This window comes from Bos grunniens, chromosome 10, assembly GCF_055505025.1.
Source record: "Bos grunniens cultivar Pamir isolate PY7600 chromosome 10, Bosgru_T2T1.0, whole genome shotgun sequence".
Lineage (NCBI taxonomy): Eukaryota > Metazoa > Chordata > Mammalia > Artiodactyla > Bovidae > Bos > Bos grunniens.
Window position 1 is genome coordinate 60,075,734 of NC_141174.1, and position 25,355 is coordinate 60,101,088.

Sequence of the window (25,355 nt, forward strand, 5' to 3'; positions counted from 1 at the left end):
ACCTCAGATTTTGGTATCTGCATGGGGGTCCTGGAACAATACTTGTGATGGGACCACTGTACAAGATAGTTGATTATTTTTCTCTTTCCTTAATCCTAATGCTGTCATCTATTAAAATAGCACTCATGCCTTTCTCCACTTTGAATAACTAAGTTATTTTAACATTGCTTAATTTTTTTCAGTTTTGTTTGATACTCTGATGATAATATCCCAGCTATTATTTACTGTACTGTCAGACTTTTTGTTATTAAGTATTCCTTTCAGCTACTCATGCTTTAAAACATCAGTGCTGATACAGTTTTAACTCATTATGAATTGTGGCTAATGTAAGAAATGTCATTATCATAATTTTAAGTATGTGTGTGTGAGTATATATAACTTAAACTCTTCTACTAACCATCACCTAGTAGAGATTCTTCAGGAATTTGTGTATTTGAGCTAATGACACTTTTTACAATGAGCATATTATTTGATTCTCCACAAATGTCTTTTTAAAAACTAGGGTCCTCAAATGACTATTTATTCTCTTTGATTTTGAGTCCCCCAATTTTTTTTTTTACTTTTATCTAATAAAATATTAATATATCATATTATATTATGAAAATAAACCTAATTCTATTTGAATTAACAATTCTGATTTGTATTCATATAGAGTCACTTTCCTCCAACCACTTTTATGTACCTGTGTGAATAAGCTTAAAAGCCACACAGAGTACATTTTATATATTTATAAAATAACTATAGAAAGGCAGGAAAAAGCTAGCCTATAAATTAGTTATTTCCAAATTCTACTTAAAATTACCTGTGGAACTGAATGAAGATAGGTAGCATTGCTCAATAAGAGAAAACGTTCTGTTTAAGAGTCTGCATTTCTGTGCATGAGTGTACATACATGTACATGTGTTAGCTGCTTAGGTAAGTAGTTATATATAAAGGGGTCTGGAGAAAGGAAGGGTGGTATAGTGTTAGGCAGAATGCTGCATTTTGAAAAGATACAGAAAATATTGTGAGGATAAAGTCACTCTTTTTCATGTTTTCTCATAGTAAAATGATAGATACTATTTGGGACTGTTATAGTACCATGTCATATATAGTAAGGAGTCAGGTATTTACCATATCTTCCCCTTTTTAATGTGGATTAAATATGTGGTTTTGATATAGAAATCATAGTCCAGTTATCCTGAATAATGATAGCACATACTTGTAGCCCTGTTATATCCTATGGCATATAGTATTAGTTTGCTTTACTTTTCTTAGTATTTCAGTGTTATCTTAACACTTCTTTCACAATCAGTTTTAATCCAAGGTTATGTGGTAGATTATTCATAAGTAGGAGTAGCTCAGAAAGATAATGTAGTGATTATATAGTTTTCCATGTTGTACTGAAATAATCACATGTGCATCATCGTGACTCAGCCTATTTTGCAAAAATGTTTTAACAATTTCTTTTTCTATGTTCACTTCATTAAGGTTTACATATATTCTGTCCAGATCACCTATTAGTCAGAATATATCTAATTTTGACCTGTTAGTCAAAATATATCTAATTTATGTATTGGGAAACACAATTATCTGTTACTTCCCTAAAACTTATTTTACTTATTATCTTTCAAAGTAGTACTAACTATGTATTTTTGTTTATGTTTTTCTATTTTGCTTGGCTTTTTGAACATGTCTGGATTCAATCATTTTAGAAGGTAATTATTATTTCTTTTGCTTGAAAATTATATTTCTATATTTTAAATAATTCTAATAAAAATAACATGTTTCTCTTTTTTAGGAAAAACCTTTCAACTCTACTCTCATAATCTTATTGCTTTGTTTGAACAAGCCAAAAAACCAGGACTAGCTGCCCATATTCAAACTCATAGGTTTCCAGATCGCATACTACCAAGGTACTAAATATTTTGATTCTGCTGGGAGTGAGGGGAATTAGTGTCTATTTTTAAAGCGACCAGTCTTCTTGCCCACTGAAAAACTTCCTTTGTCTTAATTTTGAAAGGTAGTTTACATTAAAGTAAATGTCATATAGAATTCAAAAGATAAGTGTTTTATGATATAAATTCCCAGGGCCCACTTCAGACCTATGCTATCATATAGTTTGGAGTCATAGTTTAAGATGTTTTTTTTTAAAGCTCCTTGACTAATTCTGATGGAACTGATTCACAGATCACTCACTGTTTGAGAACCACTGTAGTAGAGTACATTTATATTGTCCTGTGTTTACAGAAAGTTCGCTTTAACCACAAAGATTCCTGATACAAAGGGCTGCCACAAATGTTGCATAGGTGAGTAAATACTATTTCTCAAACTGAATGGTTAGAACTTTTAACATCTTTAAAATTATCTGTAAAGTTCTTAGAGTATTAAATAAAGGAAGGGAAGCTTTATATTTGTTTTAAATAAGGAGTGAAGGGGCCATTGAAGCACAGGAATGTATAGTGGGACATGGCATAAAAGCGCTTGAAGATAATAGCCCTGACCCGATGCTTTCTCGGAGCACAATGTTCCTCAGATTTTTTTAACCACAGTCCCTAAGGCTCTTTCTCTGCTAATATCCTAGCTTTCAGTTAGCACTTACCATTTACTTAACAGTTATTGAGTAGTGCTTTATGAACATTATTATTTCAGGACTCTGGCCAACTCTGAAGTTAGAGGGAGCAGTCCATACAAGACCACTCTCACTTCTGTTACCAATAATAAGTCTACCAATTATAACCTTCATGGTCAGAATTTCACTGATATGACTCAGAAATCGCTGAAAGTGGTTATACTCTTGGCTTTGATTTGTTACAGGGAAAGGATATAGATTAAAATCAGCTAAAGGAAGATGTGCATAGGGCAGAGCCCAGGAAAGATACAAGATGCAGAGCTTCTGTTGTCCTCCATAGAGTGTGGATAGTGTTACTTTTCAGGCAGTGATGTGTGATAATACACAGCATTGCTAACTAGGTAAGCTTACTCAACAACCTCAGCGTTCAGAGGTTTTACTAGGGCTCTATCACGTAGGCATGCTCGACTGCCCACGTGGCTGACCTCAGTATCTAGCCCTTCTGGAGGTCAAGTGATGCTGCATGACCCAAAGCCCCTACCCTAAATTGCATGGTTGGTCTTTATGGCCTGATTATTCCCCATCCTGAGACTATCCAATGTTGTCCAGACCATGGGGTCACAAAGAATCGGACATGACTTAGCAACTGAGCAACAACAATGTATCAGCACTGCCTTTGTAAAGAAAACTGAGTTAGCTTTTGGGTGAGTATAATTCAGTAGTTGCTTTTAGCTAAACGTTATGTTTTCATATAAAAATATTCAGTGTTTTGGGTGTGTCTGTTTTGTTTCTTTCCAGTCAGAAACCCTTACACGGGACATAAATACCTCTGTGGAGCTTTACAGTCTGGAATTGTTTTGCTTCAGTGGTATGAGCCAATGCAGAAATTCATGTTGATAAAGGTATATATTCCTTTGTTTACATTGTCTTGTTTAGAAAACACTAATGTATAATTGAATCTAAAATTGTAGAATCCCATTGCTACCAGCCAGGATCATGTTTATAGGTATTTATTTGGTTTAGGGGCTTTTGTGTTCTTAAGACTTTAAAGATTTCATCTTTATTTTATATTAATAAACTTCCAGAAATAACACACTCATAAAGAAGAATGTGGCCAATTCTCTAAAATATATGTTTATGGAAAACTGATCCTTATCATGATCATTTAGGTGTAGTCATTTTTTTAATTGAAGTATTATATTGTGTTTCAGGTATAGAGCAAAGTGTTCAGTTGTATATTTCTTTTTTCAGATTGTTTTCATGATAGATTATTAAAGGTATTAAATATAGATTCCTATGTTACACAGTAAATCCTTATTGCTTATGTATTTTATGTATAGTAGTTTGTATATGTAGACTTCTTATTTATCCATTGCCCACTCCCTTTCTTTGTTTTTTATGTCTGTTTCTGTTTTGTATATAGATTCATTTGTATTGTTTTTTAGATTCCACATATAAGTGATATCATGTATTATTTGTCTGACTTACTTCACTAAGCATGATATTGTCTAGGTCCATCCATGTTGCTGCAGTGGCAGTGTTTCATTCTTTTTATGGCTGAATAATATCCCATTGAATATATACAGCACGTCTTATGCCAGTCATCTGTTGATGTGCACTTGGATTGTTCCCATGTCTTGGCTGTTGTAAACAGTGCTGCTGTGAATGCTGGGGCGCGTCTATCTTTTAGTTTCATCTTTTCCAGGGTATTCCGGGAGTAGGACTGCAGGTTCATATGGAAGCTCACTTTTCTGTTTTTTAAGGAACCTCCATAGTGACTATACCAATTTACATTCCTACCAGTAGTGTAGGAGTGTTCTCTTTCCTCCAAACCCTCCTCAGCATTTATTATTTCTAGACTTTTTAATAGTGGCCTTTACGATTTGTGTGAGGTGGTACCTCATTGTAGTTTTGATATGTATTTCTCTAATAATTAGCAGTGTTGAGCATCTTTTCATGTGCTTAGTAGCAATCTGTATGTCTTCTTTGGGAAAATGTCTATTTAGGTCTTCTGCCCATTTTTTGATTGGGTTTTTTCTTTTCTTGATATTCGAGTTATATGAACTGTATATGTACTTTGGAAATTAAGCCCTTGTTGGTCACATTATTTACAAATATATTCTCCCATTCTGTACATTTTCTTTTTTGTTTTATTTATGGTTTCCTTTGCTATGCAAAAGCTTTTAAGTTCGATTAGGTCCTATTTGTTTATTTTTGTTTTTATTTATTTCTTTATTTAACTTAGACTGATCTAAGAAAATATTGCTACAATTTTTGTGCGTCTTTAAGCTATTTTGAGTTTATTTTTGTATATGGTAAGAGGGAGTATTCTAACCTTATTGATTTACATGAGGCTGTCCCACTTTCATAATGCTGCCTTGTTGTAGATTAGTTGACCATAGGTCTGTGGATTTATTTCTAATCTCTCTATTCTGTTCCATTGATCTGTATGTCTGTTTTTGTGCCAGTAAGAGGGAGTCATTTCTTAGAATCAGATCAATCAAGAAAATGAAAGCCTTTCTGTTGAATTTATTCAGCAACAGAATGAATGAGAAGATTGTTTCTAAATTATGCTCCTTTTTTCTTGCAGCACTTTGATTTTCCTTTGCCAAGTCCTTTGAATGTTTTTGAAATGCTGGTAATACCAGAACAAGAATATCCTATGGTCTGTGTAGCTATTAGCAAAGGCACCGAATTAAATCAGGTAGTTCAGTTTGAGACAATCAATTTGAACTCTGCATCCTCATGGTTTACAGAAATTGGTGCTGGTAAGTGTTTTTTACTTTATGTTAAAGTATTAATGCTTTTGTCTATAGAAGAAGCAGAACAGGTTCAACCTGCATGGGCTTTCTAGTAGAGTTTCCCAAGTAAGCACAGAGGATCATGTACATATAGTTTATGATCTCTGTTTGCCAGAGGCAATTTGATACATACAAAGTATTTTACCAAGAAAAATTTTAGTGATTCCCAGCAGTTAAAAGTCTTAGTTGTTGTCAGTTAATATTTGGACTTACTAAATAAATAAGTTTTCTAAGATAGTTTTCAGATTTTATCAACTTCTCAAGCAAAGAAATTCACTTTTTTTTAAATCAGTTTTTCCCCCTACACTTCCTAAAACCATTGAGTTCTAGTACTTTTCAGACTTAAATAGAAGCTTCTCATGTGTGGCCTCCAAGCATTAGCATTTAAAGTTACAGGGAATATTATATCTCTTGCGTTTTCTGAGAATGGTTTGTTAGCCTAGAATTTTATCAAACATGTCTCAGTGAAAGCTCTAAAAAGATTGGGAGGTTTATTTTCAAACTTTAAAATTGGAACAAATCAGTCAAGAATTTATGTTAAAAATGAGTAAAATGAAGGTCTTCATTCTGCCCGTTTACTGTTTTTGTTGTACTTGTGTATTGTCACCCCAGGTTTATCAAGCCATTTTTACATATGAAGTCAAGCAAGCTTTAGTTATAACTGTTTCATTACTGGCCCCTTTTTCTTTATCATCTTGAGAAGAAGTCTATTATAAGTTATCATAAGTTCTTATTAAATATCTTTGGCTTTTGATGATCTTTAGGCTACATTATAAGAACTCTTTATACATCCCAGCTACTGAAGTTAATGTAGAACTGCACTAATGTCACTTTCAGGATAAGAATCAGTATGACCTATTGGTATCCTAGTAAATGTTCAACAACAGACTCTTGGGCTGCAGAGAAGCCTCGTTTATAGCAGTTGCCTGTTTCTGTGGTATAAACACTCTCACCACAGCCAATTTCAAAATACCAGCTTAATGTCATTTAACTTGCAAAATTTCTGAAAATTTATCAGTCCAGTACAAGCCAGTTCCAGCATGCCTTGGACTATTATCACTGTTTTTGTGCACCAGATGCTAATTTCCAGTAGAATAAAATAGGAATATATTCTTTACCCTCCCCCCATCCTCCACTCTCCCCGCCCCCCCGCTCTGCCCACCCCCGCCCCCCACCCCGCACTCATTTTTCTTTCTAATTTGTTAATGCTTTTGGTTGAGTTAGATGCATACTCTCATGGTATAGCTAACGGGAAGGTGCAAATAGCATTGTTTTATTATCATGAAATATAAGCAAGCCAAATAGAAATGTGTTCCTATTAGATACTTACTGCTAAAAAGAAGGGTTATAGGTCCGTTCATTTTAAAACCAAGATCATGTTTGGCAGACAGCCTCAACTTGTTTATAAGTTGTTCATATATAATAATAGTGTAGAGAAAGTTATTTCATATTTCATATGATTAATGTAAATTTGCAAACCACTTTCTTCTGTATCTTGTATTAGGAGGTTACATTGTTTAAGGCTGGGCATTCAATGAGTCTTTTTGTGAATTTGCAGGGGTGAGGTTCAGGAGTTGTTGTTTGCTTTTTAATGCCAGAGGTATACTGTTCTATCCACTTATAACACAATCTAGGCTAAAATTATGGCAGACCCAAAATTACTTCCCAAGGAGAGCCAGAACTCTGAGGGTATACATTCAAATCACCCTAAAGCAGAGATTGTCCTTATTAGGTTTCTCCATTTTCACAAATGGTTGCTAATCTATCTCCCAGCTATGTTGATTGCTGAGACCATACCTTGACTTGACAGCAGTTTTAACAATTAAAATGAACTCCTACTCCAAGACTCTCTTAGTCTTATTTTGATTAATTGTTGCAGTATCCTTTTCTCCAAGGATGGTGCTTAGTAATTATCATCAGCACACAATAAGATCAGATCAGTCACTCAGTCATGTCCGACTCTTTGCGACCCCATGAATCACAGCACGCCAGGCCTCCCTGTCCATCACCAACTCCCAGAGTTCACTCAGACTCACGTCCATCGAGTCAGTGATGCCATCCAGCCATCTCATCCTCTGTCGTCCCCTTCTCCTCCTGCCCCCAATCCCTCCCAGCATCAGGGTCTTTTCCAATGAGTCAACTCTTCGCATGAGGTGGCCAAACTACTGGAGTTTCAGCTTTAGCATTATTCCTTCCAAAGAAATCCCAGGACTGATCTCCTTCAGAATGGACCGGTTGGATCTCCTTGCAGTCCAAGGGACTCTCAAGAGTCTTCTCCAACACCACAGTTCAAAAGCATCAATTCTTCAGCGCTCAGCCTTCTTCACAGTCCAACTCTCACATCCATACATGACCATAGGAAAAACCATAGCCTTGACTAGACAGACGAACCTTTGTTGGCAAAGTAATATCTCTGCTTTTGAATATGCTATCTAGGTTGGTCATAACTTTCCTTCCAAGGAGTAAGCGTCTTTTAATTTCATAGCTGCAGTCACCATCTGTAGTGATTTTGGAGCCCCTCAAAATAAAGTCTGACACTATTTCCACTGTTTCCCCATCTATTTCCCATGAAGTGGTGGGACCAGATGCCATGATGTTCGTTTTCTGAATGTTGACCTTTAAGCCAACTTTTTCACTCTCCACTTTCACTTTCATCAAGAGGCTTTTGAGTTCCTCTTCACTTTCTGCCATAAGGGTGGTGTTATCTGCATATCTGAGGTTATTGATATTTCTCCCTGGAATCTTGATTCCAGCTTGTGTTTCTTCCAGTCCAGCGTTTCTCATGATGTACTCTGCATATAAGTTAAATAAACAGGGTGACAATATACAGCCTTGACGAACTCCTTTTCCTATTTGGAACCAGTCTGTTGTTCCATGTCCAGTTCTAACTGTTGAAAAGCTTTTTTTTTTTTTTTGGAATATTGCCTGAGAAACAACACTTTACCAATTCTGTACATCTGGATTCTTCACTATATATGGATTTTGGAATGTCCACAAATACCCCAAAATAATGTGTAAGATTTTGTGTTTATGCTCAGATGTGCAGTTTTTAAGGGAGAGGATCTATGGGTTTTCCCAAAAGATGTAGTTAAGAATGACTGCTCTAAATAATCTAAAATCTTTGCATGGTTTCACCTAGGCCATTCATGCAATCTGAGTGGCTAAAATAGTTTTACCAAAAATGTTTTGGAAAAATGTCGTCACTTACATTAGCAGATGTTTATCAGCCAAGTAGTGAAAGTTGCTTCCTGCAAAGATACTGTTGACAGTATTGTTCATTATGTCAACTGGTGTCCTGTTAATAAAGGAACTCCAACCTACACTCACAGTGAAAACAGTATCAGACTTTATTTTTTTGGGCTCCAAAATCACTGCAGATGGTGACTGCAGCCATGAAATTAAAAGACGCTTACTCCTTGGAAGGAAAGTTATGACCAACCTAGATAGCATATTGAAAAGCAGACATTACTTTGCCAGCAAAGGTCCATCTAGGCAGAGCTATGGTTTCTCTGGTGGTCATGTATGGATGCGAGAGTTGGACTATGAAGAAAGCTGAGTGCCAAAGAATTGATGCTTTTGAACTGTGGTGTTGGAGAAGACTCTTGAGAGTCCCTTGGACTGCAAGGAGATCCAAACAGTCCATTCTAAAGATCAGCCCTGGGATTTCTTTGGAAGGAATGATGCTAAAGCTGAAACTCCAGTAGTTTGGCCACCTCATGCGAAGAGTTGACTCATTGGAAAAGATTCTGATGCTGGGAGGGATTGGGGGCAGGAGGAGAAGGGGACAACAGAGGATGAGATGGCTGGATGGCATCACCAACTCGATGGACGTGAGTTTGAGTGAACTCCGGGAGATGGTGATGGACAGGGAGGCCTGGCGTGCTGCGATTCATGGGGTCACGGAGAGTCGGACACGACTGAGCGACTGAACTGAACTGAATCGAACTTACACTCACACCCCAATAACCAGAAAAATTGCTCTCTGATCATAGTTTCATTAGTACTTTTTTTGCTTTTTCTGAATTACTGACTTCTTGGTGTTTTTTTTTTATCTCAGAGACACTGTGACCCACCTGACTGATCTTGTTTTCATCTTCTCATTGGCTACTATAAAATGCAGAGCAAAATCTAATCGCTATATAACATGCATCTTCCTTCCCCATATTTACCACTTGCTTCATTTTATTTTTGTAATATACCTTTCTGGAACTCTCCGAGGTATTAATTAAATATAATATTGAGCCTTTCTCAGTTAGCCTTGCTTAAGACTTTGTTTTTTAAATTGACTTATATACATTTTTTTGAGAAGACAATTACAAAATATAACTTTTTGTGTTAAACTTCAAAGAAAAAAATCAGAATTTGTGTTTCTTTTCTAAGTTCTAATTTTTAAAGCATATTATATAACTGTAACCTTGTTTTCCTTTTCCCTCCAAGGCAACCAGCAGTTAGATTCCATTCATGTAACACAGTTGGAGAGAGATACTGTTTTAGTGTGTTTGGACAGTAAGTACTATTTTAAAGTTTATTCTAAGTATACTACTTGATATACCTTTTCATGAACTAGATTCTAATAGAATCAGTAGAGTAGATTTTGACTTTCCACCTTAAGTAGCCGTGTTTTATTGATGGAAAACGTAAATTATTTACATATATAGTAATTAATTAATTGATCTGTGTGTCAGTACTGTCCTCTGTGACCTTTTTCTTTATTTTGTTTGGCCTACTTGGAAATATTGTCCAGTCGACCCTCTGTATCCATGGGTTCCACATCCTTTATTCAATCAACCATGGATTGAAAATATTCAGAAAAAAAAATTCCAGAAAGCTCACAAAAACAAACCTGAATTTGCTGAGTGCCTGACAATTATTTATACAGCTTTTACATTATGTTACTGTATTATAAGTAATCTAAGACCTACTACATAGCACAATATATAACTCAATATTATGTCTAACCTATAAGGGAAAAGAATCTGAAAAGATATGTATATACCCCCACACACATACATGGGCTTCCCCCATAGCTCAGTGGGAAAGAATCTGCCTGCAGTGAAGGAGAGGAAGGAAATGCCAGTTTGATCCCTGGGTCAGGAAAATCCCCTGGAGGAGGGTGTGGCAACCTACTCCAGTGTTCTTGCCTTGAAACTCTCACGGGCAGAGGAGCCTGGTGGGCTGCAGTCTATAGGATCACAAAGAGTTGGACACAACTGAAGTGACTGAGCACACATATACGTATATATAACTGAATTGGTGTGCTGTACACCTGAAACTTACACAATATTGTAAATCAGCTATATTTCAATAAAAAATATTATAAAATATTAAACTATGGAGAGATATGTATAGGTTATATGCAAACACTAGGCCATTTTATATGCTCAAGGGACTTGAGCATCCATGGATTTCGATCTCCTTGATGGGTACAGGAACCAATCCCCCATGGATACCAAGGGACAACGATAATTAGAACAGTTTGCGATAACCTTGGGGTAAAATTCTGTATAAACTATTCTGAGAGTTTTTTCATAAATCATTGTAATTAATGAAAAAATAGAAGATTATACTAATATGATCACTTATATAACATAAACTTTTAGAATCCTGTCAGTGTAATATTCTAATTTACAAATAGATTTGAGATCTTTACCTGTAGTTGTAATTCTTTTAATGTAGGGAGAGATGTTATTGATAGATGTATGTTGTGCTATATATGCAGTGAAGAAGCAGAAAAACTTTTAACAGGTTTTTTTCAGTTTTTCAAACAAAGCACTCTGATTCCTAAAATCTGCTTTACTTGAATGCAATGAATCCTGCAAGTAAAATTCTCCCAGACTTGGAATTATATTTGAAACTTGGCAATATTCTCTGTGGTTTGATTCATTCCAGTATTTGAAAATTATTAAAGCTTCTCTTTGATGCTTAGGGTTATTTTTTAAATTGTTTCACTACTGAATTTGCCGTATTTTTGTCTTAATTTCTCTTTTCTAAAGCATTCCCTTTTGGATTTGCCTTATAGACTCATAAAGATCATCTAATATTATAGATAAGTAAACCAAATCCCACAATGTTTCGTTTTCCCACTATCCCTTAAGTATTTTTGATTCTTTGAATACTGATAAGATTAGAGTGTTTTTTGGTTACTTTTAAGTGAATTCAGTGAATTCTTTTTTACTCAAAACAAGTAGAAAGCTCAGTACTGATTAATCAGATAAAGAGATGATCAGAATTTAATGGTAATAATGTTTAAGCTTTAACATTAAACCCTTAAATACCTTCTGAGCCATCCAAGGATTTATTATTCATTTTGTTCATTTATATATTTTGTCAAAAAATTTTTAAACCTTTGATTAACTAAGCCTTCCATTTCCCAGCTATTCATGGTAAATGGGAAGTTGACTTTCTTCAGTTAGTTTTTTTTCTCTTAAGGGAGCAGAAAAAATTATTTGTCAACTATACAGTATAAAGCAGTTTTACCAAGCAGGAATAGAGAGAGGCCTATAATCACAAATCATGATAGACAAATGAGGAAGTTTGCAGAGAGAAAATATCTTGCAAGTCAGAGCTAAGAAGGTTAAATTAAAAAACAAATGGGCGAAAGGGAAATAGAATTATTCACATACACTGTGTATCCCACAGTTTACTGTTTACTGATCACAGTTTACTGATAAAGAAATTGACTCTTGAGAGTACTATCTTTTTGTCCCTCGTACTTCTGTAGAATGTTAGTCACAGACTAAAGTTAAGAATACTGCTATATTACTTATATGTTATGTAATTTGTAAGGGGAAAAAAATCAACTCGTATTGCTGAATATTTAGGCATCAAGTTAACCACTATTAAAGAAACACTGCACTTTAAAAAAAATCAGAATGTTAGTGTTGAATAACTGTGTTTAAAAAAAAAAATAGTAACAGGGCTGCCATTTACAAAGGAGGCCTTACTTGTATAGAACATATCAATGACAGTTTTTCACTGAGCATGCTTGAATCAAGAGAAACAATTTAACTTTATTAAGGTAAGGTAAAGGTAAAAGCTCATGTATATCCATGTAAAGTATCCATGTAAAATCCATATATCAAGTTACATTTGTTTTAACAAATTTGTATTTCCAGTCTTGACTTGTTTTTTCTTTTTTAAGAATTTGTAAAAATTGTAAATCTACAAGGAAAACTAAAATCAAGTAAGAAACTGGCCTCTGAGCTAAGTTTTGATTTTCGCATCGAATCTGTAGGTAAGTCTCCGTTTTAAAATAATGCATTTAGAGAGCTTGGTTTTTTGTTCCTTCTGTTCTTAACGGTTACCTACACCAGCATGGTCTCATAGGCATTTCTTTGATATAGAAATGTTCTCTGTGTTCGTAAATACAATAGTCATTAATCATACTTGTTAAGCATTTAAAACATGGCTGGTGCTACATTTTAATTTTTTTTATTTTAATTAATTTAAAATTTGATGTAAATAGCTACATGTGGCTTGTTCCTATCATATTAGACAGTGCAGGTCTGGACCATAATCATCTTTTATTGCTGTTTCTTGAATATTTAAAACCTGAAATCATTTCTTAAATTTCCACATATTGTTCCCTTTGCTGCATCAAGTGAATTATACTTCTTCCAGTACTTTCCAAATCATGAAGGTATTTGTGTGATGTGATTAACAGTGTTAAAATTCTTTGCCATGTAAGATTCTGATTGGTGTGTGTTGGTGGTTTTGCTTTTAGGTCTATTTAAATGTAATAGCTAGTTTTCCACAGAATCTGGAAAATACTGCTATGCCATTTGAATTTACTTCCTCGTCAATGAGTGTTTAACTCTGTAATATCATTGATGTTATGATAAAAAAAATTATATTTTATTATTTTTTGCATCCTCACTGATTAATGTCAGTAACTATTTTCCTCAGCGGTAATAGGACTTACGAAAAACTACTGTAGGTGGGAACATTTTGAATAGTCTATAATATGGTTCTACCATAAGTCAAAAACAGTTAATCAAAATTGATTTTTATTTAGGCCATAAAAAATGTGTATTTTAAAATTAAATGTATATAACTTTTAAAAACATGTTTCTCACTATTTAGAAAATTTTCTGTTTGTTCTAATATTTTAATGGTTTCTCAAATGCAGTTTTGCCCTGTCTCAAAGTTTTGCCTTATCCCTCTGGGTAAACATCTCACATATAAATAATTTGCTTATGATTGGAAATTTTAATCTTCTTAAGCGGAAAACCTAAACTTTCTGTAATGCTATGACAAAAGGAATTTTGGAAATAGTTTCTTCTTTTACTCCTTTGTATTCTGGATATTGCATACTGATTCCTAAGATTTAATATTTTCAATAGAGATTCCAACATATAGATCTTTAGATTCTCTTAATTTTAAGTGAAATACACTTGTACCTCAACTTTCTCATATGTGCCAGACGTTTTGGGAAATTTTAGTTGTTATACAAAAGTTTGTTCCTCCTAGGCTACAATCTCTTCTTTCCAGTGAATCTTGGAATAATTCCAAGGATGCTCATAGGGAAAAAGAGTCCTTTTAAGACACCTTTTAAAAATAAAGCCACTACCTGTTTTTTCATTTCGTGGTTAGTGAAATTTGTATAATTTGTCACTGTAAAATTATGTTTATTGAGGTAAATTATGTCTCCAGAATATTTTTACATTAACTTTTTAGAGTCAGTATTCAGTAAAAGGTATAATAAATTTCAGTCACTTTCTCTCATCACCTTTACTGGTACAGGGCATATGGCTAACTCTTCAACAATTAAATTGGTTCTTTCCCTCATTCTTACTCCCTCACTCACTCCAGCCTCTGGCCAGGAAAGGACCAGAGGCCCTGCTGCCCCCCACCCCCAAATTGGGATCCCTGCCACTCTGTTTGTAAACCATGAAGTGACCCCATGTGGGTGCCTCAGTGGGTCCAGACCTGTGCTTGGTGCCAGGCAAGACACAGAAATGGACAAGGCACAGGGAGAACAGGTTTCCTTTCAGCGTTCAGCCACCTCAGGGAATTGTGGGAGATGGATGAGGAGCAGGAGGGGACATGGCATGTCATGGGGTGGCCACACTTTGGGCCCTCCTAAAGTGGGTCATTCCTGAATCCAAAGCCATCAAGAAGGTGAGCAAGCTTGGCTCAGATCTGTGAACACTCTTGTGGGCAGCAGGTCCCACAAGCCCAGGGCAATGTTCCAGGGGACTCTAGAGGCCTGATAGGGCTGGGGTAAGAGTGGGGAGTATTGTAGCTGAGAGTGCCTAGCCCCTCCAATAAGAACTGGTTCACAGATCAAAAATATTCATGTATGGTTAAATTTTGAGACAGGTTTATTTTTGAAAATTAATTTTGCATTAGGGAAAATATGAGCATAAATAAAAGATGCTTCCTTAATAGCTACTTCTAAATATATGATAGTATTTAATAATCAGGTCTTTTATCCAAAAAAGCAATTATATGTTCTTATTATTTTATTTAGCCTTATAAGACAAAATTCATGGGGTCACAAAGAGTCAGACATGACTGAGCAACTGAACTGAACTCAACTGATAAGACAAAAGATAGTATATGAAAGAAAAATTAATGTGCTGATATCCACTCATCAGAAGCCCATTTTTAAATAAATGCTTGTTATAATATATCTTAAGAAAACTTCTGTGACACTGCCTCAATACATTATTTGAGCTTTGGCATGTCTTAGCCACAAAAATGTTGGGAACTAATGATCTAGACAGTGGAATTTTGCACCAAGTAACCTTATATTATCACTGATTAAAAACAGTCAGGGGAAAAAATAAATAAATAAATAAAAACAGTCAGGGAAAATGTATAAGGTAGTGCTCTGTGCCTTATTTTAGTCCTGATCTCCCTTATCCTTTTTAGTATGCCTTCAAGACAGTGTATTGGCTTTTTGGAAACACGGAATGCAGGGTAAAAGCTTCAAATCAGATGAGGTAAGATTTCTCTAATTATCTCCAGTGATTCTCACTAAAGATTTTAATTGTTGCAATATTCATTTTATGCATTTTCTCTGTGAACCCACATTGCTATGTTTAGTGCCTTTAGTGCCGGTAGAACAAAATTGCCAGTGTTTTCCCTTCAAAAAATACCCAGTTTTGTATTTATTGTATTCTCAGTGGCCAAAGGAATAGTCAAACATGAGTTTACACAATTTCAGTCCTCTTATATGTAATTTATAAATATGGTCACTAAGCTTACTAAACTTTTCTAAAGGTAATAAGCCTTCTCTATAGTCTACAACTGTGGAGCTTCTTTCTTAATATTATATTTAAAATTCTAAGTTAATATGTGTTGAATCACAGGACTAAGGAAAATCTAAGAAAATTTGCTCACTAAGTATTTATTGCGTACCATATACATTTAGGATGCTGTTGTTATTATAGCATTGAAGACATAATGAATATAATTATGAATAATATCAAACCCTTGTGATGTCTATGTTCCAGGCACTTTACAAATATTAGTTTATTGAAGGCAAGTAGAATAGTAGGGTTTTTAAGTACCATTCAAAGTAAGGTTGGGCTCCCCTGGTGGCTCAGACAGTAAAGAATCCACCTGCAATGTGGGAGACCTGGGTTTATTCCCTGGGTTGGAAAGATCCCCTGGAGGAAGGCATGACAGAATAAGATTAGATATTGTTCATATTCCGTATTTTACAGGCAGAGAGGTTAAGTAACTTAACGAGAGTTACAGAGCTAGTTCAGTGGCAGAGCCTAGATGTGAAGGGTTTTCAAAAATCTCTTCTACTGAGATCATCAGGATACATTTCATGTAGGAGATAGGACTCAGGCTCCCACCTTAAGAGATTAATTCTAGCAAAAATGTTTCCCATTTGTGTGAGTACCTATGTAGTTCTTTTACACCAAGGTCTCACAAATTTATGGACTTATAACTATTCCCACCTCTTATATGAGTGCAGAATTAGAATGCTACCAAGTAAAAATGACATAAATCAGCTGTCTTCAGTTTATCTAGTTACTGACCTATGTCACTAAATGTCACCAGAATGCTGCATTTAATGAAGCCTACAGGCCTCTTTACTGTCATAAGATTAATTGTCCTTAAGTGCTATTTTCATTGTGTCAGTCCTGTGGTTAGAAATCTGTAGAATATACTTCACTGTCAGTTCAGGTCGGTCGCTCAGTCATGTCCAACTCTTTGTGACCCCAGGGACTGCAGCATGCCAGGCCTCCCTGTCCATGACCAGCTCCCGGAGCTTATTCAAACTCATGTCCATCAAGTCAGTGATGCCATCCAACCATCTCATCCTGTCGTCCCCTTCTCCCACCTTCAGTCTTTCCCAGCATCAGGGTCTTTTCCAGTGAGTCAGTTCTTCACACCAGGTGGCCAAAGTATTGGAGTTTCAGCTTCAACATCAGTCCTTCCAGTGAACATTCAGGACTTATTTCCTGCAGGATGGACTGGTTGGATCTCCTTGCAGTCCAAGGGACTCACAAGAGTCTTCAACATCACAGTTCAAAAGCATCAATTCTTCGCCGCTCACCTTTCTTCATAGTCCAACTCTTACATCCATACATGACTACTGGAAAAACCATAGCCTTGACTAGACAGACGAACCTTTGTTGACAAAGTAATGTCTCTGCTTTTTAACATGCTGTCTAGGTTGGTCATAACTTTTCTTCCAAAGAGTAAGCATCTTTTTAATTTCATGGCTACAGTCACCATCTGCAGTGATTTTGAAGCTCAAGAAAATAAAGTCTGCCACTGTCTCCACTGTTTCTCCATCTACTTGCCATGAAATGGTGGGACCGGATGCCATGATCTTAGTTTTCTGAATGTTGAGCTTTAAGCCAACTTTTTCACTCTCCTCTTTCACTTTCATCAAGAGGCTCTTTAGTTCTTCTTCACTTTCTGCCATAAGGGTGATGTCATCTGGATATCTGAGGTTACTGATTTTTCTCCCAGCAGTCTTGATTCCAGCTTGTGCTTCATCTAGCCCAATGTTTCTCATGATGTACACTGCATATAAGTGACAGCCCACTCCAGTGTTCTTGCCTGGAGAATCCCAGGGACGGGGTAGCCTGGTGGGCTGCTGTCTATGGGGTCGCACAGAGACGGACACGACTGAAACGACTTAGCAGCAACAGCAACAAGCACGGTGACAATATACAGCCTTGATGTACTCCTTTTCCTATTTGGAACCAGTCTGTTGTCCCATGTCCAATTCTAACTGTTGCTTCCTGACCTGCATACAGAGATTAGAAAGTCTTCCTCAGTGATCAGTGCAAAGAAATAGAGGAAAACAACAGAATGGGGAAGACTAGAGATCTCTTCAAGAAAATTAGAGATACCAAGAGAACATTTCATGCACAGATGGGCTCGATAAAGGACAGAAATGGTATGGACCTAACAAAAGCAGAAGATATTAAGAAGAGGTGCAAGAATACACAGAAGAACTACACAAAAAAAGATCTTCATGACCCAGATAATCACGATGGTATGATCACTCACTTAGAGCCAGACATCCTATAATGTGAAGTCAAGTGGGCCTTAGGAAGCATCACTACAAACAAAGCTAGTGGAAGTAATGGAATTCCAGTTGAGCTATTTCATATCCTAAAAGATGATGCTGTGAAAGTGCTGCACTCAATATGCCAGCAAATTTGGAAAACTCAGCAGTGGCCACAAGACTGGAAAAGGTCAGTTTTCATTCCAGTCCCTAAGAAAAGCAATGCCAAAGAATGCCCAAACTACTGCACAATTGCACTCATCTCACACGCTAGCAAAGTAATGCTCGAAATTCTCCAAGCCAGGCTTCAGCAATACGTGAACCGTGAACTTCCAGATATTCAAGCTGGATTTAGAAAAGGCAGAATAACCAGAGATCAAATTGCCAACATCCGCTGGATCATCGAAAAAGCGAGAGAGTTCCAGAAAAACATCTGTTTCTGCTTTATTGACTATGCCAAAGCCATTGACTGTGTGGATCACAATAAACTGTGGAAAGTTCTTAAAGAGATGGGAATACTTCACTACATCAAATGTGAATTCTGCTTCTTCTGCTAAGTCATCTTGCTTACCTTTTTCTTTTTGGTTTTGCTCTCATCCTTCAATTTGGGCCTAGCTAGAAGGAAATGGCAACCCACTCCAGTGTTCTTGCCTGGAGAAACCCAGGGACGGGGAAGCCTAGTGGGCTGCCGTCTATGGGGTCACACAGAGTCAGACACGACTGAAGTGACTTAGCAGCAGCAGCAACAGAATGATCATAATGTAATATTCAGCCACTCCAGTCCACAGTGATTGGAACATTTCTGAACTTAATACTCTGAAAATCAACTCCACTTAGTATAGCACCAGATTTATTTTCTTGATTCAAGTTCATTAGTTCCAGGACTTGCCTGGTAGCTCAGAATGGTGGTAAAGAATCCACCTGCCAGTGCAGGAGACACAGATTCAACCCCTGATCTAGGAAGATCCTACATTCCATGGAGCAACTAAGCCCATGTGCCACACCTACTGAGCCTGTGCTCTAGAGCCTGCGAGCCACAACTCCTGAAGCCCGCATGCCCTAGAACCCGTGCTGCAAAACAGAAGAAGCCACCACAGTGAGAAGAATGTGTAACTAGGGAGTAGCCCCCCGTTCACCACAACTAGAGAAAAGCCCACACAAGAGCAAAGACCCAGCACAGCCCCCAAAAAGGAAATAACATTATTTTTAATGATATTTTTAATACTTATTTTATATTTACATTGTCATAGTTTGGGTTCCTCCAAAAGCTGACCCTGAAAGAAGGATCCAAGTGGCAAGTAGTTTATTTGTGAGTAGATACCAGAAAACAAGTGGTAAAGTGAGGACTGTAAGACGGAGAAAGGCAGAAGGCCAACAAAAGCATATTTAATAAATCCCATAGGGACTACTGAGGGACAGTGTGGGACATAGCTCAGATTTAGCTCACTCTAAGATGGAGACACAAGTGTGTTTACACACCGGCTGCTGGCCCCTGTTAGTGAAGAGTTGCCCCCAGAAGTATAAACTACCCACACTTTGGAATAGTAGCTGTGCCTGTCTGAGCACTTTCTTTAGTTTTGGAGAAGACAGAGCAGAGGAATACCACCAGTACACAGATGTAAGACACTGGTGCATGGGAGTCTGTCGGAGCTCTGCTGAAATCAGGTGGGCCATGAGACGCTACCTCAAGCATCTGCGCTGTAGGGGCTGTGCAGTCTAGCAGACTTATATTCAAATCTTGGCTCTCCCAAGTTACATTAGTTCTCTGAGTCTTTAATAATAGGGGAATGATAGTACATATCATAAAGAGTTCTAAGTAAAGTGCCTGGCCCATACCCCATACATGATGATTTGTTTCTAATAATAAGCAGTTCAGAAAAACTTAACTAAAATTTTTTCCATTTGAAGAATGGAATCAAAAACTATGATTCTAATCAATAATTGCTCTAGCTAAATGATTTTTAAATTATTATTTAAATAATATGGGGAATAAGATATTACTGATGGGTGTTTTCTCTCATAGGTTACCCAGGAGATTTCAGATGAAACAAGAGTTTTCCGCTTATTAGGATCAGACAGGTAATAGTTTGGTTGTTTTATTACCAAAGGAGTTCAGCAATTGTATTTTTATTTACACTGTCACCTCTGATTATATTTCAAACAAAACTCTTTTTTTCAATGTGTTTATTTATTTTCTTGAAGTAGGTTGGTTTAGAATATTTATGTTTCATATGTGCAGCTGTGTATTTCTAGTTCTGCACTGTTCAGTGTGCTCACCACCAGAAGCTCAGTTTCCTTCCATCAGCGCACAGTGGACCCCGTTTACCCGTTTCGCTCTCCCTCCACCCCTACCTCTTCCCTCTGGTAGCCACTCTGCATTTACGTGTTTGTTTTTGTTTGGTGTTTTCATTTATTTTTGTGTATGTTAAATGAAACTCTTAGAGGCCTCAGAATCTTAGAGAAATTTCCCCGTATCTTTATTAAGAGAGAAATATTTTAATTAGTCAGTTAAGGAAGCTTTCATTAGTGTGTGAGGATCATGATTCTAGAGATAGTTACTCTCAGCCCAGGCAGAATGTGTTAACACAGATATCTATGTCCCTAGTTGCATGATACATTTGTGGGTCTTTTATCATTTCTTCCTGGCATGTTAACTTCTGTTAACTGTTACTGCATAAATCCAACGGAATGTGCACCTTGTGACTTTAACTTTATATATCAGAAGATATTTGACTCAGTCTCTGAGCTCGTTCTAAAGCAGAAGGAATTATGTGGTCTCTGTGATCAAAGTGAAAGATAAGTTCTAAAACTATGCTCTCTTATGAAAAAAACTTATACCTTTTGTTCTTCAGAATCTATATTGTATACCTCTACAATGAGTAAAATACCTATTTTTCCCACCAAGAGTTGTTAACTGCAGCAAAAGATCAAGACCTCTGGTCTTCAAGTTCAGTCTAGTCACAATCATTGCTTAAATATTATACACTTAAGGGGAGAATTGGAGTTATACCTCCATAAAAATTTTAAAGAGACTTTTGTAAGGAGAAAAAGGATTTGGGGGAAATGACAGCTACCTTAGTAGTAAAGGAAGTCCACAGAGCATGGCAACTAGTCCTGCAAAGAAAGAATTTGAGGACCATCTGGTAAATGACTCTAGAATGGGAGGCTCTTTCCTTCTCCGAAAGGAAGGGCTGACAAAAGAATTGTACATCATCCAGTGATCCCGGCACTCCAGTAAAATACAGTAAGAGAAAGTTCCTTTTCATAGAGGATAGGCGTCAGAAGGCATTTCTTACAGTTACTTGTTTCCTTCCTACTCCTTCCTCTAGAATTTTCTCTTTCACCTATTCCCTTTTTTGTCTATATTGTTTTTCCATTTTCTGTCACTGTTTGCCCTAAAAAACTACTTTTCTCAAACCATTGCCTTGTCCTGGTTATCTTCTTACTTGAGAATCTCCTTGATTTTAAGATATGTATCTTAACCAAAGTTTTTGTCTTAATTTTTAAAGAGATTTGTTACACTATATTGTTTAAATATAGGTATTAGTGTCTAGGAGGAAAGAAAACTAACTGTAGAATATTAATAATGGGCAGTTGAATTATGGGTAATTTTATTTTCCCCTTCTGTTTTTTATAATGCATAATTCAAGTATATATAACTTTTCTGTTGTTTTCATTTAAAAGGTAATAATATGCTAGTTGTAGGAAATTTCTGCACTAGAAAAATGCACAGTATTATGCAACTCCCCCCTCGCATTTCCCTTTCTAGACTTTTTTCTCTGCATGGGCATATTATTTTTTATTTTGTTCTCAAACCTATCTTCCTACAGTTTAGAACCTATGATAATGACACTTGATTGGTTTTTGGGTTTTCTTCCTATTGGTCCTTTCATTGAACTCTTTGCCCTTGCTCCAGCGACAAGGGAGATGGCCCCACTTCATAGTTTTTAAAACTATTCTTTACAGATATCTTAAAGAACTGTGTGAGTAGGTATCTCTTAAAACTCCATTTTATTCTCTTAACCCTTCCTCCAGCCCCTTGTTGTTCATGTATATTCTAAAGCTTTATTATACTTTTGTTTACATGTATGAGTAAGCAAATTTGATTTGGGTTAGAATAAGATGAGACTCTCCTGAAACATTTTCAGTATTTTTGATATCTCAGTTGGTAAAGAATCCCCCTGCAGTGCAGGAGACTCCAGTTTGATTCCTGGGTCGGGAAGATTCACTGGAGAAAGAATAGGCTACCCACTCCAATATCCTTGGGCTCCCCTTGTGGCTCAGCTTGGTAAAGAATCCCCCTGCAATGCAGGAGACTCCAGTTTGATTCCTGGGTCGGGAAGATCCGCTGGAGAAAGGATAGGCTACCCACTCCACTTCTTGGGCTTCCCTTGTGGCTCAGCTTGGTAAAGAATCCCCCTGCAATGCAGGAGACCTGGGTTCGATCCCTGGGTTGGGAAAATCCCCTGGAGAAGGGAAAGGCTACCCACTCCAGTATTCTGGCCTGGAGAATTCCATGGACTACATGGGGACACAAAGAGTTGGACACAACTGAGCGACTTGCACTTTCACATTCATAAATCCATCAATTCTTACTCAGTTTTGTTTTTAAGCTATAAAACATAAAGCTCAATTTGACTATCTATGATCTCTGTAATCTTGTGTGAACATGAACAGTGATATTCTTCTCTCCCAGTTTGATGTTAGTATTTGAAGATAAAATCTCTTTTCTTACTCTAACGAGATTTTTGTTTTGATTTAATTGCAGGGTTGTTGTTTTGGAAAGTAGACCAACAGAAAATCCTACTGCACACAGCAATCTTTACATCTTGGCTGGACATGAAAATAGTTACTAAGCAACAGAAACTGGTCTCAAATGACAGGAAAATGAATATACTCCACTGAAAGGAAAAATATCTTGAGGAAATTCAGTACAAACTGTACTATGATTTGCTTTAATTGTTATGAGTTATATCTCAAATGATCTGTCCTTTAAGGTAGGATTCAATATTTTCTGTAGCTGGAAACAGCTATTCTATCTCTTGCCACTATGTGGTGGTTTTTTTCAAGTTTGCTTAATAAAAGCTATGAGACAAATAGTCCTCTAGTTCCAGGAAACACAGTCTTTTAAAAAAAAAATAATGTTTGTAACAAGGGTGCCATTGATATTTTTAGATAACAACTTGTGATTATCTTCAGATAGGTAAATTTAGTGACAGTTTTCTCATTTTATACCATGTTTTATTCCTTCTTAACGAACATAATTTGATAAAGAAATTATCAGATAAGCCTTTCACTTTTACATTGGCCATTCTGTATGTTTTTGTAAAATAGAATATTTAATCCTTATTTATTAATCTCTTGCTGGAGTGGTGTAATGTATCTAACTTTTAGTAAAGGAGGGTTGCAGAGCAGCTTAAATTTTTTTATAATGTGTAAAAATTTTGTTTACTTTTTAAGACTAGTACTTTGAGGGGTTAAAGGCTGTGTTTGGAGGTTCAGTACATACATGCAATTTTATTTAACACAAGTATTTTGTAATATTATTATCCAGAATGGCCTTAAAAGGGAGTTTTCTGTTTTCAACTGCATATAGTTGTAGGGGGTCATACAGAAGATAATGATGATGATGGTCGAAATATTGTTAGAAGGAGTGTGTCTGTCTAGATGTGCCTACCGTGTGTATGTATTCTTGACAAGCAGTATAATATACCTGTGATTTTTTTTTACATTAGGGATAATGCATAAGAAATTAATCTTCATATATATTACCATCCCTAATGTAGAGGGGGAAAGTATTTAACTGCCCATGATATATATTTTACATATACTATGCCAGAGGAGAAAATGTAAAGCAACTACACATGTATTCTTCAGTTTTTTACCATACATAGATCTTCATTTTGAGTAGGTTTAAGAAAAAAATCTTTAAATGAAATTTAATTCCTGATGGGATAGTATAAAATAAGTATTATAAAAACTAGTATTCTAAAGATAGAAAGGATAGGGCCATTCTTGAGTTTTCTTCCTTTCTGCTATTGTTAATATTAAAAATTAAAGCATCACATTGGTACCTATTATCTTAATATGTTTAACAGTTACCTTTGAGATGATGAACAAGGGGTTAATAGTAACAAAGTATGGATTCTTTTTGAGCAGGTCCTTGAGAGGAAGACAGTGTAACTATCTCATTCAGTCTGTAGTGATCCCACATAGTAGGTATGATCATCATCTCCATTTTTCAGATGAGGAAATAAGGGGTTAGCAAGGTTGAGACTTACCCAGTTCACACAGCAAGTTAGTGATTGAGCCAGACCATGAGTCTTGTGACTCTGTTCCTTTTGCTATGCAATATGCAAACAATAAAATGTTATGCAAATGAAATATATAAAGTTTTGTCCTTTTAAAATGTATATATGATTTCAGTAAGTGTGTCACTGTTTATTTTGGTTATGTTAAATGGGGCCTCTGGACTGAAGGACACTGGATACGATAGATGTCAGGGAGTCCTACACAAAACAGGAAATAGTCATGTTGTGTTTACAAAGACCAACATCCTCCTCCTCTCTGAATCCTGGCTGCCAGATCTTCCCATCCAACAATATTGGAAGAGTCTTCTCTGTGCCATCTGACCAGTGCAAATGAAAAGACCTAAACAGATCCTGACATCAGACATGGCCTGGCTAAACTGCCCAGCTGGGTAACTCTACAATGAAAATCATAGTTAATGTGCCCACCACCTCACGCATGCATCCAGACTTGCAGTTATTCTTTTAGTCCCATGCTATTAAAAATGATTAAACAACCAGGAGTTATGAAACATCCAAAGAAGCCTCTTACATGAGAGAGAGCAAACAATTAGGGGAAAAGCACCTAAAGGAAATAGACTATGAAGAAAGAAAAAAAACGTCAAAAGAAAAAGTATTTTTGGAAAGATGAATTTGCAACTATGAATCAGGAGTTCAGTTCAGGTCAGTCACTCAGTCGTGTCCAACTCTTTGCAACCCCATGAACTGCAGCACACCAGACCTCCCTGTCCATCACCAACTCCCAGAGTCCACCCAAACCCATGTCCATTGAGTCGGTGGTGCCATCCAACCATCTCATCCTCCGTCGTCCCCTCAATCTTTCCCAGCATCAGGGTCTTTTCAAATGAGTCAGCTCTTCACATCTTGTGGCCAAAGTATTGGAGTTTCAGCTTCAACATCAGTCCTACCAGTAAACACCCAGGACTGATCTCATTTAGGACTGGTTGGATCTCCTTGCAGTCCAAGGGACTCTCAATAGTCTTCTCCAACACCACAGTTCAAAAGCATCAATTCTTCGGCTTTCTTTATGGTCCAACTCTCATACTCATACATGACTACTGGAGAAACCATAGCTTTGACTATACGGATCTTTGTTGGCAAAGTAATGTATCTGCTTTTAGGATTCAATCTGTGATGATGTTATTTCTATGCAAAAACTTACCTAAGGTTGAAATCAAACCAAAAATTTCCAGGTATTAACTCCAGGAAAC

General features: G+C 36.5%; 1 protein-coding gene across 5 annotated transcripts in view; it reads left to right on the top strand.

Annotated features, from left to right (window-relative positions):
• Window positions 1-24,220, top strand: part of MAP4K5 (mitogen-activated protein kinase kinase kinase kinase 5) — a 126,187-nt gene extending 101,967 nt beyond the window's left edge. For all 5 annotated transcript variants that reach the window (XM_086321584.1, XM_086321585.1, XM_086321586.1 and 2 more), the window contains 9 exons: window positions 1,781-1,895; window positions 2,230-2,288; window positions 3,350-3,453; window positions 5,142-5,319; window positions 9,790-9,858; window positions 12,494-12,586; window positions 15,229-15,299; window positions 19,860-19,915; window positions 22,605-24,220. In XM_086321584.1, coding sequence (XP_086177710.1) covers window positions 1,781-1,895; window positions 2,230-2,288; window positions 3,350-3,453; window positions 5,142-5,319; window positions 9,790-9,858; window positions 12,494-12,586; window positions 15,229-15,299; window positions 19,860-19,915; window positions 22,605-22,692 — 833 coding nt within the window. In that variant the 3' untranslated portion in view covers window positions 22,693-24,220. The remainder of the gene's footprint in view (window positions 1-1,780; window positions 1,896-2,229; window positions 2,289-3,349; window positions 3,454-5,141; window positions 5,320-9,789; window positions 9,859-12,493; window positions 12,587-15,228; window positions 15,300-19,859; window positions 19,916-22,604) is intronic.
• Window positions 24,221-25,355: the final 1,135 nt, after the last annotated feature.